Source organism: Strigops habroptila, chromosome 1, assembly GCF_004027225.2.
Source record: "Strigops habroptila isolate Jane chromosome 1, bStrHab1.2.pri, whole genome shotgun sequence".
Lineage (NCBI taxonomy): Eukaryota > Metazoa > Chordata > Aves > Psittaciformes > Psittacidae > Strigops > Strigops habroptila.
In genome coordinates this window covers 42,848,977-42,867,799 of record NC_044277.2, presented here as the reverse complement: position 1 = coordinate 42,867,799, position 18,823 = coordinate 42,848,977, and the positions used below count along the sequence as shown (strand labels likewise).

Below are 18,823 nucleotides of genomic sequence, written 5' to 3'. Positions count from 1 at the left end.
GATGTAAATACCATATATGTGATATAAATATACAATATTTAGTGTATATATACTATATACATTTTTTTAATAAAATGTATTTTCAAATCCCTTGTACAATCCAAGTTGAGTTATGGTAAAGAGTGATAATTGATAGAAGTAAAGCCAAGATTCCAGAGAGTCAACCTTGGAAAGTTAATTTAAGGTAGAGATGTTTGTATCTGCAGTAAGGAATAATGTCAAATTCCAATAAAGCTTTGATTCATTATCCTGTACATGCCCTAAATGTAATCATTTCTGCTAATTTTATTAGTTATTTAAATATGAGGTTGTTGTTTTAGTCTTTCCTTCTACTAAAAATTAACAACTGCATTCCGATTTTGTATCTTTTTTTCTGTTTTGGAAACTGTAGACAAAGCAAAGTGTTCCTATAAATCAAAGAGAGATTTGTTTGTTTGTGACTGACTCCACATTGCAAAATTTGGTTCCTATGATTCCAAAAGTTGTTGCTGTGTCAGTCGCTGCCTCATGTGTTCTCAGTACAGAAATCACAGAAGCCCTCAGTGTTACCTCACAGCTTGTCTTCTTCAAGGATGCACTGTGGGGAAATGGTAAGTTTTCCATGTGGTCTTGAAGCAGTTGTAACAAACTGAAATAGCGTCTTAATTTCTGCCGCTGCAGTGTGTGACCTACAGAGACTTTCGTTCTCAGGTGAAGATGGGACATTGCAAGTTTGGGATAAGAAATTTGAACGGGGTTGTAATTAGAGCTTTCCCGTAAGGTTTCTTTTTTATATTTTTGAGTTGCTCTCCAAAGTAAATGAGAAATTCTGTGATCTTGCTGTATGTCCACCAGTAGTATTGTCAGTCTTCTCTGATCGCTGTTGAATCTAATGACCAGTGTCAAATAAATTTTCTAGCTGACAGAAGACTCAAAAATACTAAGCAACTGGGTTTCATTTGTTTTGTTATTCTTGCAGAAACTTGTTTTATTGACCTTAACTACCTCTAAAAGGAGCAGAAGAGGCTTGCATGTTCCTAAATACAGAAATGTTACAAACTCTCCCATATTATCTTAGCTGTGAGGCTTCGCCACCATACAGATCATGTAATGATGGTAGTTTACATTCATTTTTAGTCACTCTTTTTTGAGGTCCAGGTATGGTTCTGTATGATGCCTGCATGGGTAGTTCACATCTCATGCCTTCAGTCACTTCCAAAATGCAAGTGGACTGAAGTACCAAGCTGTGTGTCTTGAAGCAAAATTCTCTGCTTTGGTGAATAAAACATTGCGTGCACCTATTCTTTGTAATCTTTGAAACAAAGTAAGACCACCTGAAGAGGTGCCCAAGCTTGTTACCAGGGAAGAGATGGTAACGTTGTGTTTGCAGAGAGCATGGTGTGACGCAGTACAGGTGGAATCAGACTCTTTTCTGCCATGTTCAAATTTTAGAACATTTTTTCCCCTGGGAATTGCAAAGCGTACTGAGAACATGATGCATTTATCACTGAAAGCGAAATGTTTTGTCATTGAGAGAACCTGATGAAGTCTATCCATCTGTTTAGTAGCTGGCAGAGATCATTGTCATTATTGGCCATGACAATTATCATGGTCACCTTTTTCCTTGTTACTGTACTGAGTTGAAATGTCTTTCTTGGCAGGTAGGATTATTTGTGTTGAACGTACTGTTCTCTTATTACAAAAGCCTCTTTTGTACTCGGCTGCTGGTGCTGACCTCAGTGAGCTGACTGGCCCTGTCAGACTCGATGAGCTGGATTCTACAACACAGGCCAACTCCATTTGTGCTGTAAGAGGTTCGTATGGCCTTTCCTGAAATGAATGCAGTTAATTATTTGTGCTCACTTTAATCTTTTATGTCTTTGTATTGATTTCTTGCATGAACAGTGCAGAGGGATAAAAAAGCACAGTGTTGCTGAGGGTCATTAGGGTATTTAAGTTTTTATACTACTTTGTGGGCTGTTTGCCTTTTGCTGGCCAAGCTCTTCTCCCACTCATTCATACCCCAAAATAAATGTTTGATGCACCATCTGTTATATTATAGTCCTTCCTTTGCTGTCTTCTTTCAGGAGCCTTCTGTTCACACTAGCCTTGTTGATGTTGGCAACAATAAGGTATACCAGTATTTTTTAGGCAGATGGATAGGACGTGTTAGCCAGATCCTGGATGGTGTGGGTTAGTGACTGATTTCCCTGGAGCTTTGCTGCAGTGGGCAATTTAATATTTCACTATAGTCATCGAGCATAACTTGGCCAGTATTTGCTCACTGGCCACTTTGGATCATAACTGCTTCTAACATTTCGGTTCTACCACTAACCATGCAGAAACATTTCTTACAATGTATTTTCTAACATTTCCCAATCATGCAGAAATATTTCCTACTGTGTATTTTCTAATACTTTGTCCAGTCAGCTTCTTAAACCTCCCAGTTGTAGAGTGCCTATAGGGGAAAGTCCTTAAAAGCCCAGTAACTCTTGGCTTTTAAAGAGAATTTCCTTTTTTAATTTAACTCTTATGATTCCAGTAGCCTGTGTAGAAAGTTCTTGATACTATTTGACATTTACACCTTCAAGTATTCACTGGAGCATTTGAAATGAGCTTTAAAATAATAGCAAATAATGGTTACAAATTAATCCTTCCAGCTATAGCATGATGCACTGAAAAGCTAGTTTGAAACCACTCAAAGTTGTTACTAAATATACTTTCTCTTCTGGTAGAGCCACAAGTTAGCAATGCCTCTGTGATTAATAAATGAGCACCTTGCAGTGACTAATCTGGAGCTCTAACACTGCATAATGAAACCCAAGCAAAACTAGAGGCACTTCACTCAAAGCCTTGGTTGTTGTGTACATCTCACATTGATTTTGTGAGTTACTTGAAAGGTATTTCTGTCACTGGGTGTGAAATAGTTTTTTGCCTTTTTTTTTAACCTTTCCAATAGTTATGCTGTTATTAATCACTTCTCTGCTGTTAATTTTATAACTAAGTATAAGAAATGCCTATCTTCTTTTGTCTCATTGACAGTGTACATAGTAGGATAAATCAAGCATTTCTGTCCTTTCTTTTTCCACCTTTGGAAAGAAAATACACCTTTGTGATCTACTGTGTAAACAAGTACTTACTTTAAAGGCGTGGGAGGTGTCACGCTTTCCCTGTTCTGTATTACAGATGGAAGAATGACAAAAGGAGAAATTAATCCTACAACTTTGTCTTGTTTAATCTGAAATTTGTCCAGGATAGCTGTTACCAGTATGTTCCCACACCTTGGTACCAACATAGAATATAATGTGTCTTCTTTAAACCCATGCTAATGCTATATACAGATGATAATGCTCACTTTTATGTGTGAATAAAATTATTTAATAGCATTTAAGATATATATCCACTGTTTGGGATTTCAGTTAGTGCCTACACCTTTTTACTGAAGAAGTGAAACTAATAGCATTAACGCTACTTTGTTGGTGGGAGAATATGCATTTGATGGAGTAACCCATGAAGAAAAATTTACGATCTCTAAAATTCACTCACTGCCTCTGTCTCTTAACTCAGAGAGGTGTTAGTTGGTTTTCAATGAGAAGCAGTATCACCTCATTAATTTTCTTTGTTCCTCCCTTCACTTCCTGTAGTTTTGGACACCTATGCATTCTGTATATAGGCATCCTCTCACCTAACACTTGGAGAGGTTGCAAAGGCTCTACTGTACCCCTTTTTGAAGTACTGCTCCTTCCTGCTCCTTTGCAGTCATGGCAGCTCCTCCTAGCTGTCAGGGATTTGGCAGGCTAAATCTTCCCTGGAAAAACTTTCTTTTAGCCAGTGAAAACTGCAGGTAGTGATTCAAGTCCCCATTCTCAGACACAGCCATTGGACACAGTGTCAGAGCCTCCAGGAATGCCAGGACTGAGGGGTACACAGTCCATGCTGCCTGCCGGATTTAGGTAGATGGGTCATTTTTGGGAAGGAGTATAAATGGGATAAGTTAGGTTGTAAGGAACCCCCCAGCTGGGCCCTGAGCAACCTAGTACAACTCTGTAGTGGATCCAGATTTGAGCAGGGGTTTGGACTGGATGAACTTCAGAGGTTCCTTCCACATCAAAAAGGACAATGTTGCAGTCCAGGCAGATCCACTGAGTTTGTCAGGAATCCTTGTTTCAGGGAAGTCCAATCATATCAGCCCTGGGATAGAGTGTGTTGCTCTTCAACAGGTGATTGAAAACCTGTGGTTGCTTTCTATGGGAAGGTTTATTCTTCTTTTAAAGATGAGTCTGTGGTTCTCACCTGTGAGATCAGGCTTAATAGATTATTTTCTTCTCACTATGCATTGCAAAGTAATGTCTCACCTCTTTTTGCTGTATAGCAGCAGTCAGGATGACTTAAATGTTGGCATATATATGTGCAGTTCATACTGCACAGAACTGTTTTTCCTCTTAACTATGCTTAAGAGCAAATTCTAGTTACTCCATACCACGTTACGTGGGAATATTACTTGATTAATGATATTTGCCTAGTATATGACTCACCACCAGTGATTGAATTTTGACATTGGATATTTTCATATTTAAGCCCTTATTCAGGGGTGTGGGGTTTTTTTTTCAGTTTCCCTCTTAACAGAGTGAACAAAATGGGGTCAATCAGCTTACCTGGGTTTCTCTTTTTGATTGAACTTTTTCCCTTCCTGCCATTAATCATGACTGGAAAGAAAAAGAAAAGTTGAATGTTTCAACCGTTGTGTTGAAAAAGTGTTACTTTTATTCCTCAGCCCTTCTTTGCATTCCTCACCAGAGACCTATTTTTCCAGGTGTTGTCATATTATCAGTCTCTTCTTAATGATGTCAGCCACAACCCATAAAAATGGGCTAGAAGTAAAACTGGATTTTGGCTACATGCGTTTCCATTTAAAAGAAGAATCTTGGGAAAATACCAAAAGGTTTGTGAATGCCAAGCAAAATCTAGAGTCTTGACAAAGATGTGCAGCAGTTCAGCAGCTTCAACTTGAGAAATCCCTTTGCAGGACACACAAGATTATTGTGTGCAAGACAAACTAAATTATTAGACCTGTTGCTGCTTTGAGTTGTTCTGACTTCAGTGATCTCTGTTGGTTTTCTCAAGGGAACTCAACACTGCCATCAAAATAAACCTCTCCACTAGACATAATCTCGTCAGTATGATCCTGATTCATTTTCTTCAGATGTGCCTGTATTACTTGTGCAATGGCATCCTACAGTTGCACACAACTGAGGGAAAATTAGAAGGCGTAGAGAGAAACAGATCTGTCAGAAAAGGGGATTTTGTTTTGTTTTTAAAATTATGTTTTAATGAAGAAGGAAACATTCAGCAAACTAACTGGTAGCTTTTCCATGAACAAGAATCAGAATCACTCAGATTGGAAAAGACCTTTAAGATCATCAAGTCCAACCATTAACTGAGCACTGCCAAGTGCACCACTAAACCTTGTCTCTAAATGCCACATCTATACATCTTCCAAGTACCTCCTGGGATGGTAACTCAACCACTTCCCTGGGCAGCCTGTTCCAATGCTTAACAACCCTTTCTGTGAAGAAGTTGTCCCTAATATCCAATCTAAACCTCCCCTGGCGCAGCTTGAGGCCATTTCCTCTTGTCCTGTTGCTTGTTACTTGGGAGAAAAGACCAATACCCACCTCGCTACATCCTCCTTTCAGGTAGTTGCAGAGAGCAATAAAGTCCCCCCTGAGTATCCTTTTCTCCAGACTAAACAACCCCAGTTCCCTCAGCTGCTCCTCACCACACTTGTGCTCTAGACCCTTCACCAGCTTTACTGCCCTTTGAACGTGCTCCAGCACCTCAGTATCTCTCTTGTAGTGAGGGGCCCAGAACTGAACACAGTATTTGAGCTGCAGCCTCACCAGTGCCAAGTGCAAGGGGACAATCACTTTGCTGGCCCTGCCGGCCACACTATTTCTGATACAGGCTAGAATGATATTGGCCTTCTTGGCCACCTGGGCACAAGCTGGCTCATATTCATCTGGCTGTTGACCAACATCTCCAGGTCCTTTTCCACCGGGCAGCTTTCCAGCCGCTCTTCCCCAAGCCTGTAGCATTGCATGGGGTTGTTGTGACACAAGTGCAGGACCCAGCACTGAGCCTTGTTCAGCCTCTTACAGTTGGCCTTGGCCCAGTGATCCAGTCTGTCCAAATCTCTCTGTAAAGCCATTCTACTCTTAAACAGATCAACACTCCCACCAGTCTGGTGTCATCTGCAAATATACTGAGGGTGCACTCTATTCCCTCATTCAGGTTGTTGATATTAAACAGAACTGTCCCCACCACTGAGCCCTGGGGAATACCACTTGTGACCGGCCACCAGTTGGATTTAACTCCATTCACCATTCACCATTCCCTCTATTCAAAGAGAAGCATGCCCATGCTGTGGCATAAAGAATCCTACCTTGTAGTAGCAACTACTGATGGAAACTCCCAGTTATCACAAAAATTGAAGAATCAAAATTATTCCTGTAACAGTTTTGACAGTATGCTTATTCTGTCAGTGAAATCCACGTTGTTTCATTGTCATGCATAGAAATTGGGTCATAAATGTTGTATTAGAGAAGTACTTTTCATGATATTCAGATGTGCTGTCCTTTGGATTTCCAAAGAAAATGATAGTTTCATTGTTTATGTGTAGCTCCCTCCTTTCTGTCAGTCCGTGCCCCAAGAGAACCAGGAAAGCAAGGGATTAATACCCTGTCTTACAAACCAGACAGTGTAAATGCTCTCTTAGTCTCCAGGGGTTTATTTTATTCGACATGGTATGAAACTGTGAGATTCTTGCTCAATAGGAGTTGGAATTGTTAGTCTGTACTTCTGTTGTACCAGGTTTATTTTAATGTAACTTCATTCTTACAGGTGACCCACTTTGTACGCTTCAAAATACTTTGATATATTTTCTCCATAAATAATACTCACAATTTCAGCATATTGTTACCATAAAACATAATATACTCTTTATTGGCTTCTCATAAAACTCTGAATATATTTTTTCATGCCAAAACGAGCAAGGCCCTGTATATTAGTCAAAAGTATCTTTGGCATTCCCTGCTTAGGCACACACTTGAGTCTGTGAGCCAGATCTAATCTCTGTTAAATCAGTATAAATGAAGAGTAACTCCACTGTTAATGGAATTTAACCTGCATCGTTGTTTTTGAAAGGGATTGGGTTTCTCACTGGTTTGTGTTTCCTAAATATCAATATCAAGCTATCTGACCTGATGTTTTTTATAGCTATTTATTGCCAAAGGAACATCAGAGAACCAGAAAGGAAACAAACAAACAGAAACAGATCAGAAAAGCAATAAAGCCCAAACCAAAAGAGCCAAACCTGTTTGGAAAGTTAATTATCAATCATCTGCCTTCTGGTATTTTTAGAATGTAACACGTTCTGCAGTACTGTCATGCTTTGTTGGAGGGATGAAGGAGAAAGAGTGAGGCTGTTGGAAGAGCTGATGCTTGCTCTGACAAGTCTTCAGCTGAGTGTCAGAAAGGATCAAACCTGCTGTGAATCCAGGAGTGACTGTGTTTGCTAGCTTAGTGCTAGTATTTTGTAAGAATTTCATGTTCTGCAGGTACTGTTGTTGGAGTTAATGAGAGCACTGCTTTCTCCTGGCCTACCTGCAACAGATGTGGCAATGGAAAGTTGGAACTGTGTCCCCAGGACAGGTGAGAGTCAGCATGCTCCAGAGCACTCCAGGTGTTTTGCAGATGTAGCCATAAGAGCAATAGGTGATGCAATGGTTCCTGCAGGCACAGGCTGCACTTTGTTCCTTCCTAGAGCTAAGACGCAGTATTTTTATTGCTGATGAACTGATAAAGTCTGCAAGGTTAGATTAATTTCTTAAGAAAGATACAAGTAGATATGAAATGATTTGAATTTGCAGTTATCACATTTTTTTCAAACTAATCTTAAAGTATCAGTCATAAAGATTTCATAGCCCACTGCATTATAATATTAGTTTTAATAAACATCCACAGAAATCGCAGGTCTGATTTTAAGCTCATTTAAAAGTCGCTTTTTGTGTTTGTCTACCCTTGCTTGTTCCCCTGTATACCACCAATTCTCCTCGCTTTTATATTGAACTGTGAGCTTTGCTGTAATTTACGTAAGTGTGAAAGAGTTGCGTTTCAGACCTATGAAGTTTATAACCTTTCTAAAAAAGATGTTGAATGGGTCTGGGAGTACAACTGTCCCAGATGTGAAGACTGATCCTACAGGACCTGTTACCACCCAAAATGCTAAACCTGTGTCACACTGGCATGCTCTTGAAAAGCCTCCCCTTCAGCTGCTTAGCCAGCTTGCTCTTGCAGAGTCTGAGATACCTGATGCAGTAAAAACATGAGAGGATAAGAGAGTCAGTAAAAAGAAAAAAAGGGGGCTTCTTTCTACTGGAAAAGCCCACAAAAAGCCGAAGGAGAAGTTTGGTGGGTTTGATCCCACTGAAATAGATAACATTTTCCTAAATATGAGAAGCTTTACCTTTTATGCTTTGTTACATATAGCCTGTGGGGGGAAAAGGCTGAAAATTAAAGTTGTCCTATATAGTAGTGTAGTGTAACAAAAAAATTATCTGTACTGTGAAGGATGCTCTGCTTCATTTGGAGAACAGTGTAGCATCAATATTTGTTTAAGACGTTACTCCAACAAGCACTTAGAGCTGAGCTTTATTTTATGCATATGACTTAAGCATGTGCTGAAAATGTTGAGCGTTTGCTGAACAAGGGCCTAAATCAATAAGTCACTTGGGCCAAATCTATACTACAAATTTTCTCTTGCCATAACTTCTAGAAGGCTATGGGATTAATATTTGCTTAAGTGAGGTAACTATAAATAGCAACCTCCCACCATGTTGCCAAAACATATAAAAGGAAGATCCTTTTGCTAGAAGATGTTTAGGTCTCTCTCCAGGACAGTTACTTAGCTCTGCCAATAGAGAGCCCTGTTTGCTATTATCAACTGAATTTCTACCGGGACTTTCCTACTAGCAGTCTACCAGCAAAGTATTTTAGAGAATAAGCTAGCTGGTTTTTTGTGTGTTTTGATTTACAGCTGATAGCTTTTCCATTTCTCTGTGTTTTTCTGTCATTACTGGTGTGTTTCAGAGGATCACTGTATTGCAACCAGTGCTCTCAAGTTGTCATTTCACCGGTTTTGAAAATGCAGCTGGAAGTCTTCTTGAGTTGTTCATCCCGACCTCAAAGTACAATAAAAGTGAAGGTATGGCGTGAAATGAGCTTCAGTGTATTGAGTATGGTGAGACTGGATATGTAGACGTGTAGGTACTTTTAGCCACAGTTCTATAAACAGCTCTGTCAGAAGAAAAATTAAAAGATGTAAGAGTATCCCATAATTTAATCTGATACTAAACTTGTGTTCTCTTGGACTAAGAACCCAGTTCCCAGCTCTTACTCAAATAATACAGTCATTGAGTTCACCCTGAGATTTGCAAACTGGTTTATGGTCCAGCTGAAAGGCTTTTTTGGGTTGGGTCAGTCTCCACAGCCTAAAGGAATGTGTATTTTTAGACTTCCGTTCTGAACATCTTTTATGTCACCTCTCCTCTGCTTTCTTGGCCAGAGAAACAAAACCATTCTATATTAAAATGATAAATCTTTGTTCAATGTGACTGTTTTAACCTGCAAACAGAATGTCTTTGCATATGTAAGATTTTTTGTCATGGACAAAACCTCTTAATTTTCTCATTCCAGCTGTTACAAAGGACAATCTCTTCCCTGCTGATGTCCTCCACCAGTGAGGATGGGGTAGGTATAATGAGTGTTGATGAAAGAAAGTTAAACTACATAACTTACTGTAGAGGCAGAGTGCAGGAGACATGAATCAGGTGGGAAGATACTTGAATCATAGAAATGAAAGGGATTCCTGGAGGTCGTTGCCCAACCTGCCACTCACACTGGGCTGTTGCCAATGTGTAGGTTGGTCAGTTGAGTCTTTGGCTGGTAGGGTCTTGAAAACCTCCAGGGATGGAGATTCTGCCTTTCCAGGCAGCTTGTTTCAGAACTGCACTAGGAGTGGCAGGAGAGTTCTCTAGAAATAATGAATTATTTTTCTTGTGTCCAGCCTGGGATTGGGGCAGCCTGGGCCCTTTGGCAATGCCACCTCCCACCTGCTATTGCATGACTATTATCAGGCTGACAACCTCCTTTTTAGAAGAGGGGTGCTGCAGATGGGCTGGATAGACAACTTTAGCTCAGCTGCGGATCTGCAGAGCTATCTGCAAGCAGTAGTATGGCCAGACATTCAGAGCTGCGACACGCAGCTATATACCACAACTACTGTCTAATAGCACAACCATGAAAAACTACTAGGTGGTGGTAATAGTGAGGAAATTTGCAAAATGCATGCAAGAAAATACTTCATAACTGTATGAATGAAACACACGTAAGCCATGGGGGATCCATGGGCTAAAGTACAGTTTATGTAATAGTGAAGTAGTCATTCCTTTAATCCGAGGTACCAGAAGAACCCTGACATTTGGCACAGTGACCCAGATTTATCGTAGGCGAGGGAGGCACTGGGTAGGTGCGTGGCTGGCATTGGCTGCCGGATGGTCAGCAGCGAAGGAGTGGCACCTTCAGAGGGTTATTAAGCCCAATTAGGATGCCAAGATTCCCCCCTCTCCATTGCACGTGGAAGGGAGCAAAGGGCAGCTCGTCATGTTTAATCATCCCAGTTAAACATCTTCAGTTAGGTGATGCATTGGGGTCATTTTGCTTTCTGTCTTACACAGTCTTCTAGCATTCTGCTAATACATGCTCCATGCTTTTAATGGATTTAATAGATAATATTTAAAGCGGAACATTGCTCTGAAATCAGAAATTATTTTTCTTCTGCTGGAGGGTGTGTATTTCATTTAGGCAAAGGTATACAGGAAATTTCCAAAGTATGCTTGCTCTTTTATTAAGCAGTTAAGTCTTGCTAAGTTGTCCAGGATGTGTCTGGTTTGGTTACAGACTGACAAAACACAGTTATTTTTTGAGTTATTAAAATTCAACCAACCTCTTTTTCATGTTTCAATTTTTATAATGCTTGTATTTGGAAGTTGGCAACCTAGAAACATTTTTTTCCCTAGCTGAAATTCAGGGATAATTTTTTCCCTTTTTTTTTCATAAGCATTTCCATCTCTGAACCGCTGCATTTTAAAAAGCAGCACATCTCAACAAAGATGAATCACGAGAAATACCACTTGAGGTGGCATTTTTTTGCCAGTGCTGCGAAAGTTTCTAAGGATGTAGCTTTGTAATCACTTCTTTTGGCAGGGAGGTTGGTTTTAGCTGTCACCAGCCCTGGCCACTTGTTCCTTACCTTGTGGCAGCCCTTCTGTTACACCAGTGTATCTGTTTGTGCAGCTGTGTAGTGAATTGGACTGCAGAACCGGTCTGGGATAAAAATGATCTGGGCCAGAAAAAAAAGGTATGTTTATACCTTGAACCAGGCAACAGGCGTGGGTGTCCCATACCTGTACAAACGCACAGCCCAGATGAAAGCGGAGGCACGGGCAGAGGCTGGTTATAGGCAAGTCCCATTGAGGAAAGAAATCACAGAATCATAGAATGTTTTGGGTTGGAAGGGACCTTAAAGCTCGTCTAGTTCCAACCCCTCTGCCATGGACAGGGACACCTTCCACCAGGTTGTTCAAACCCCCATCCAACCTTGAACACTGCCAGGGATGGGGCAGCCACAGCTTCTCTGGGCAACCCGCACCAGTGTCTCACCACCCTCATAGTGAAGAGCTGCTTCCTAATACCTAATTTAAATCTCCTCTCTTTCATCTTAAAGCTATTCCTGCTTGTCCTGTCACTACAGCCCTTGTAAAAAGTCCCTCTCCAGATTTTTTGTAGGCCCCCTTTAGGCACTGGAAGCTGTTCTAAGGTTGCCCCAGAGCCTTCTCTTTTCCAGGCTGAACAAGCCCAACCCTCTCAGCCTGTCTTACAGGAGAGGCGCTCCAGCCTTCTGATCATCTTCATGGTTCTTCTCTGGTCTCGCTCCAATATCCCTTGTGTTGGAGGCCCCAGAGCTGGATGCAGTACTACAGGTGGGGTCTCATGAGAGTAGAGGGGGAGAATCACCTCCTTCAACCTGCTGGCCATGCTCCTTTTGATGCAGCCCAGCATGCGATTGGCTTGTATGGATGTAACCTGCAATCTAAGAAACCCTCTCAAGCCAAGCATCAACTATCATTGTTACCAGTGCTTCTGTAAACATGCTGTCTCCTCTTAGAGGAATCACCCCAGCCTCACATCCCTCACCTCCAGACAGAGTACAGCCTCTACAGATTCGCTTAGGCACGACTCGTGGGTAAACTGCCAGTCAGATCATTCAACAGCAGGGACAGTGTAGGTGCTGGTGATTGTACAGGACAAAGTATGTGTAGGGGTGAGTAAAATGAGTTGCAAAATATTTTTTCCTTTAGTGGATCTGTTAGCTAGGGGAATTGGTATCTAGTATGTACATACACATTGCTAGCACATGTGAAATCCTGCAAAAAGCTAGTCAGAAAGCTGGATAAAGGGAGCGCATGTAGGTTATGCTTCAACAAACTTGAGTTCAAACTCACAATAGCTTTTTTTAATTGTTATATTTAACCAGCTCATTTTTAAAAGCCTGGTAGGGAAGCAGTGCGTGAAGCAGGAGATCTAGTTACTGAAAATCTGATGTATTAATCCTTTCTGTCAGTTCTAATGCACCTTTCTTTCTGAGTCCTTAAAAAAATTATCTGTTGGAAGAGGACCTTAACACCCTGCATCTTCCCAGCCGAATGCTGCTTGGAACAGAATGTCCAGGACTGTTTGTTTTAATCAACATGCTTTTATCACTGCAGAGTTATGAGGTGCAGAGCGTGCTGGGAAAGGAGGTGGGGTTATTGAACTGCTACGTCCGCTCCGTAACCAGCCGCCCCAACTGCGTTGCACTGGAGGAAATTGTTCTTCTGGAAGCAGCAGCAAGACACTGAGTTGAACTCTAGTCAGCTATTATAGTATCTGTGGACTTTGTAATGTGGTTATCTGTTAACTAGTGCCACAGATAATGTATAAAGCAAGCGTGATTGATAAGTGTTCAGATAGTTTATTAAAACTGTGATTTACAAAGCACATTGTGCGAATCCTGGAAAAATATCTATAAAAAAGAAATCTGTTCAATTTTCTCAACTTCCTGAACTCTGCTTTTTCGGATCAGTTCAGCATTAAAGAATACAGTTCTTTGGTGTGTTTGCTGTTTATGTGTATAAACCAACTCATTCTGGAAGTTCTGAATGGTTGTGAATATTTTTTCTTTTTATAATACTGTATCTATTATGTGTGGAGGGAAAATATTTTACTGATATTTTTGAAATAAATACCTTGCTATAGGCAGTGAACATTGGTCTAAGCTGAGTTTTATCAGTGAATTCCAGATGTACTGCTGGCTGCACCAATTCTGAGTTGTAACATTTGTTATCACATTGCAATAAATGTTATAAAGATGGAGATTTGAACAAAGCTTATGTTTTGAAGTGTTGAGCATATATAAAGTTAATGTTTTACAGCTAATTGGTCTCCAAGCCTAGAAGTACTGTGTTATCTGTAGCTTCCCACAGAGCGGGTATTTCATTATAGTTTCTGTTATGGGCAACAAGCAAACTGCTTTGTAGGCCACATAAATATCCTCACCCAGACTGTACAGAGACAGGGATTACAGATCAGATAGATAATACCAAAATCTTCCTATGTGTGCGTTCTTGGAGATGTAAGAATTAATGCAAGAGTCCAGTCAGAGATTAGATTCTTTTCCCCCTTCCCTTTCCACAGTATTTAAAACCCCCTTACAGGTCAGAGGAGGAATGAATGGTTTTGCACAGGTCCTGTATGTGATTACCCTGCAGAAAAGGAACAGCAAACCTGTTGCTGTGCTGATCATTCCTGCAGCCGTGGCCCATGGTGGAAAGTTTTACATATGTCACAATTACACAGCTTTTGAATCCCCCTTTTTCCCCTCTCATCCGAGTGTTTTGGTCTTTTACCTCCCTCCCCCTAAGGAAAAAGGGGATGTCAGCCCATTCCTGCATAGAGGACACTGCCCTGTCTGAGATCAGGATTGCCCCTTGGAAACCAGTGAGATTCCTCTCTCGGAAGGTGCTGGCTCTGGAGGTGCTGGTCCCAGCAGGCCATTTTTGAGCCAGTGCCCTGCAGATGCTGTCGCCTTTGTGCGTGCACTGATAAAACTCAGACAAGTTGCCTAACCCTTTGTAACAGTTACTCGGGGTTGTAACCCGCTCTCGCTTTCACTAGCAGGGATCAGTGAAAGTGGCCAGCTCCCAACAGCTCACAGTGGGCTGAAGTGCACGGACCCCTCATCACCTCTCTTGAGTCCACACTTGGTTCAAACTTAGGAGCATTAGTGGGGGTGCAGCTTTGCACTGCCTGGAACACAGGATGGAGAACGTTTCCAGGGTTTTAACAGGAATGTCAACTAACAGTGTTCTTGTGTTCATGCAGGCTTTTTGTTACTATTAATACTCTGTTTCTGGAGGAGTCCCGGCGCCAGAGCAGACCCCTCCTGTGCCATGTGCCACCGCTGCTCGGTCCCGACAGCTCAGCGCCAACAACTGACTCAGCAGTTCGGCCCAGCCACGCAGCTCCCGGGGCAAACACGCTTTTGTAGCCACCACCTGCAAGAGCCTCAGCTGCTCCCACCAACCACTGCACCGCCCTGAGGCTGCTGTAGAGCCAAACGAGCCCCCCGCTTGCCCTCACCACCCCGCTTCGGCTGCGAGAACCCTTCCCGAGCGCTTCCCGCCTCCCCCCGCCCCTGCCTTCGCCACACAGAGCAAACGAGAGCAGGGTTGTTTTAAAATGCTTTTTGTTCTTTTATTCTTAGAAATGCTGTAAAAATTGATATAAAAGGTCGAGCATGCTCAGTCTTTTTGGGTTTTCATCCTACTGTCTAAAATACATGGGGGGTTGAATCATTTTAACAGATGTACCATAGCTGCATCGGTATGAGTAAAATGTAGAAAAGACGAAAACTACCATTACAAAAATAATTTAAGGGGAGAGAAGAAAATATATATATATATTTAGCTTTTTTCCTCTTTTTTTTTTTTTTTTTTTTTGCAAGTTTCGTGGTGCAAGACCCGGGCCCGGCCCCGCGTCGCTCCAACGCTCCGCAAGCGGCCGGCGGCTCTCACCGCGGCTTCGCGCCTCCTGCCCCGCGCCCGGCCCGGCTCGGGGCGCCGCGGCCCGGCCCGACATAGGCTCCGTTCGGCCCGGCGCGGCCGCTGAGGTATTTATTTATCATCCACGGTCTCCCGGAGTCCGTCTCTCCGTCCCTCTCCCCGCCCCGGTTACCGGCAGTCGGTGCCCGAGCCGGGCTGCAGGAACGAGGCGCTGGGCAGCTGCTTGAAGAAGTGCCGGAGGCTGGTCAAGTCCCGAGTGAGCTGCTCGATCTTCTTGTGCAGCTTCTCGTTCTCGGCCGAGAGCTCCAGCAGCTTCTGCTGCATCTCTTGGTTGCGCCGCTTCGCCTTGTCGCGGCTCTTGCGCACGGCGATGTTGTTGCGCTCCCGTCGCTGGCGGTACTCGGGGCTAAACCTGTCCACGCACTTCTTACCGCCCCGCTCCTTCCCGCCGGGGACCGGCGGCGGCGGGACGCCCTGCCCCGGGCCTGGCAGCGGCGCGGCGGGGCCCGGCGAGCGGGTGCTGCAGCTGGACGGGGAGCTGCTGCCCGGCGGCTCGGGCGAGGTGGGCGGCGTGGGCTGCCCGCTCAGGTTCATGATGGTCTGCGCGCAGGTGGCGATCTGCGACGGCAGCAGCGAGGAGGACAGGTCGCTGTCGCTCCAGTCCGGCTCCTGCTTCAGCGCGCCGCGGGAGGAGGAAGAGGAGGAGGAGGAGGAAGAGGAGGAGGACGAGGAGGCGGTGCGGGGCTCGGCGCCCAGCAGGGTGGTCATGGCAGCGCCGAGGTCCTTGGCGGGGTCGCGGCCGGCGCCGCCGCCCGGCGGCAAGTACTCGCCGTAGTCCCCGCCCCGCTCGGGCTTGTGGTTGCTGTTGAAGAGGTCGGCGAAGAGCTCGTCGTTGCACAGCTCCAGGTTGGGCACGGCCGACATGGAGTCAATGTAGGAGCTGAAGTCGATGGCGCTCTCGTCCTCATACATGGCCGGGGCGGCGGCGCTCAGCTCCGCCAGGTTGGTACCGCTGCCCCCTAGGCCGCCCCCCGCTTCCTCGCCGCTCATCCCGCAGCCGCCGCGGCCCCCCGGCTTGCAGGCGGGACCGGGCCCGCCGCCGCTGCCCACCTTGGCGTCGTAGAAGTTGGCGGGCTCCAGGCACCAGCTCTTATAGCATGCCGGGGAGTCCAGGCTGTAGAGAGCGGCGGCGCTCATCGGCCAGCGGGACGCGGCGCCGCACAGCCGCGGCAAAGGGGCTCGGGGCCGCGGGCACCAACCTCCGCTCCGCGGTGATCGCAGCTCCAGTCTCCGCCACGGGCAGGTGGGGAGCGGGGCTGCTGGTGCTGCTGCTGCCGGTACTGGTGGTACTGGTGCTCCTGCTGTAGTCCTGCCGCCGCCTCGCCTACCCGCGGGCGTCGATCCGGGCTCGGGTCACGCCGCGCTCGGCGGTAGGAAGCGGGGATGGGACAGGGCGTCTCTGGACCTGGGAGCGAAACGCCCGCTCGGTCCCTTCTTATACGGCGCCGGCCCCGCCTCCTGCCCCAATGACGGGGAACCTCGAGTGTTCCCGGCACCCCCGGGGACCGGGGGCGGGAGCGGGTGGGGTGCGCGGCCGCGGAGGCAGGGCTCCCGCCGCGGAGAGCTGCCGCCTCCCGGTGGAGGGTGGCCGGGGGCTGGGGTAGACCTTCCCTCCAGGGGGTCCGGGGTACACCTTTTCTCCGGGGGACGGGGCGGTGCGGGCAAGGGGTAGGCGCCCCGTTGGACTCCCCGCACCGCCCCGTCCCCCCATTCCCCTTCCAGCGCTCCGGTCGAGCGTTAATTTTCCCTTTTCCTGCCCTATTTCCACACGGGGCAGTGGAAAAGGCTCATTTTACCGCTCCCCCACTACACGCTGCACCCACGCCGCGCACATTTCCCCAGCGGCGCCTCGGGTGAAGCGCTCCGGGAAAGATGCTGCCGGCCCCACGCGTGTCTCTGAGCATCGCCCGAGCGCCCTCCCGAGGCTCCGCTCCTCCCGCTGGAGGAGAGCGCTGTTATCCACCACCACCACCCCCCCAGTGACAGGGTGGCTGCTTGGACTTCATCTTGCAGGATGCTCCCGTGGGAAAAGGGGCGTTAAGGCATCTTTAGCTACTTCAAGCTGTCTGCGTGAAGTTAAGTCTCTTTAAAAACTTATGGTTAGTAATTATACACCCCCCTCCTCTTCATCCGATTAACAACTACTATTAAATTGGCAAATATCAGAGAAATTGAACTATTTTAAGTTCAAGTATGTGAAATACCTAAGTTTTCTAATTACTTAACAGTTTTTAAACTGCTGGCTTCACCCCGAGGTGCTCCGCTGACAGAATTACAAACAAAACACACAAAAAAACCTTCAAAATTTCTATTTTAATATTTACTTTTTTCCCAGAAGACCTGGCTAGCTCTATGGCACTTCAGCAGGACTCTGAGCAACTTGGATGGAGCTTTGAGCAACCAGGTCTAGTGGAGGGTGTCCCTGCCTGTGGCAGGGGGGTTGGAACTGGATGATCTTGAAGGTCCATTCCAACCTAAACCATTCCATATTCCTATGACCAGCGCAGCCGCTGACTTCCCAGTCCAGTGCTCAGATGAAGCATGAAGCTGTGCCGTGCCACTCGGTGGTGGCTTTCTGGGGAGCGCGGGTACGTGCTGGGCCCGCGGAATCTCCCCAGGCAGGGCTCCATCCGCCGCTCCCGCAGCTGTTGCAGCAGCGCAGCTGTTTCTCTAAGGGGTATGTATTTTAACAGGAATAGCTGGGGCAGGGCTGGTCCGCGCTCTCCCTTTGGCTGTGAACTCCTTGTGGGAAGCCTGTGGGATCTGGGTAAGTGTTCTCTGCCTGGCAGGTGAGGTTTTGCATCTGACAGGTAAGGCTTCATGTGCATGGGCTTGGCTTTGCTTTTAACGCTAGTGCTGCAGTCAACCCCGCAGAGACATTATGTTGTTAAATAAATAGACTTGATTTGCTTTGCTCATCAGGGGTTTGATCCTGCAGCCTCATTCCACATCAGCATTAAGCACTGACAGTGATGCAAGAAGTGGAAACAATTTTCCTTTTCCACATCTTCAATAAATAACATTCCCCCAAGCCCAGCTTTGCATGTTGTTTTCTGCCCTTCAGCACTGGGGTATATTCACGTTGCATGACTCTGTGCCACCTGCTCCTGGCCTGGCTGTCTGCAGGGAACATGGTGCTCCTGGACCTTTTTTCTCTGCATGAAGTGTAGAGAGGTGGGAGGGAAAAGCATGGGAAGGTAGTTCAGAAAGGGAAGGCAGTCTGACACACAGACTCCCTCCCTGCTCTGCGACAGGGCCTGATACACCTCACCTGCTGTAGCCATGAAATGATGGTTTGTCTTGGGCAGCGTCTCACTTTGCTGTTTATGTGGGACTGTGTTGTGCTTTCAGCTCCCTGAAGTCCTTCTCCCCAAAGGGCAGCTGCTTACCAGTGTTGGCTTGCAACTGTGCCAGCCTGGGCAGCCTTGTTTAATGCCCATCATTACTCCAAAGAGGACACTTGATTCCCAGCCGGGTCACCTGGCCCCACTGGGCACCCTGCCACACGGCAACCAGATTCCCAAATTCCTTCGGTGAATGGCAACTGCTGGGCACAGATACTCTGC

The 18,823-nt window shown here is 45.5% G+C and overlaps 2 protein-coding genes and 1 long non-coding RNA gene across 6 annotated transcripts in view; 2 read left to right on the top strand and 1 right to left on the bottom strand.

Moving 5' to 3' along the window:
• The window catches only part of SPIDR (scaffold protein involved in DNA repair), a 202,580-nt gene extending 189,059 nt beyond the window's left edge, over window positions 1–13,521 (top strand). For 3 of the 4 annotated variants that reach the window (XM_030469877.1, XM_030469893.1, XM_030469885.1), the window contains 6 exons: window positions 392–590; window positions 1,641–1,793; window positions 7,596–7,689; window positions 9,127–9,241; window positions 9,733–9,786; window positions 12,864–13,521. In XM_030469877.1, the coding sequence (XP_030325737.1) occupies window positions 392–590; window positions 1,641–1,793; window positions 7,596–7,689; window positions 9,127–9,241; window positions 9,733–9,786; window positions 12,864–12,995 (747 nt within the window). In that variant the 3' untranslated portion in view covers window positions 12,996–13,521. The remainder of the gene's footprint in view (window positions 1–391; window positions 591–1,640; window positions 1,794–7,595; window positions 7,690–9,126; window positions 9,242–9,732; window positions 9,787–12,863) is intronic. The other variant, XR_003989104.1, reaches the window with a different exon arrangement.
• Window positions 13,522–14,864: 1,343 nt separating this feature from the next.
• Window positions 14,865–16,717, bottom strand: CEBPD (CCAAT enhancer binding protein delta). The gene has a single exon (XM_030469910.1). It carries the CDS (start codon window positions 16,392–16,394, stop codon window positions 15,366–15,368), a length of 1,029 nt encoding a protein of 342 aa, XP_030325770.1. The 5' UTR covers window positions 16,395–16,717; the 3' UTR covers window positions 14,865–15,365.
• A 270-nt stretch (window positions 16,718–16,987) lies between these two features.
• On the top strand, window positions 16,988–18,289 carry LOC115600651. The gene is made up of 3 exons (XR_003989095.1): window positions 16,988–17,845; window positions 17,951–18,024; window positions 18,180–18,289. It is a non-coding gene; the product is annotated as an uncharacterized LOC115600651 (long non-coding RNA).
• Window positions 18,290–18,823: the final 534 nt, after the last annotated feature.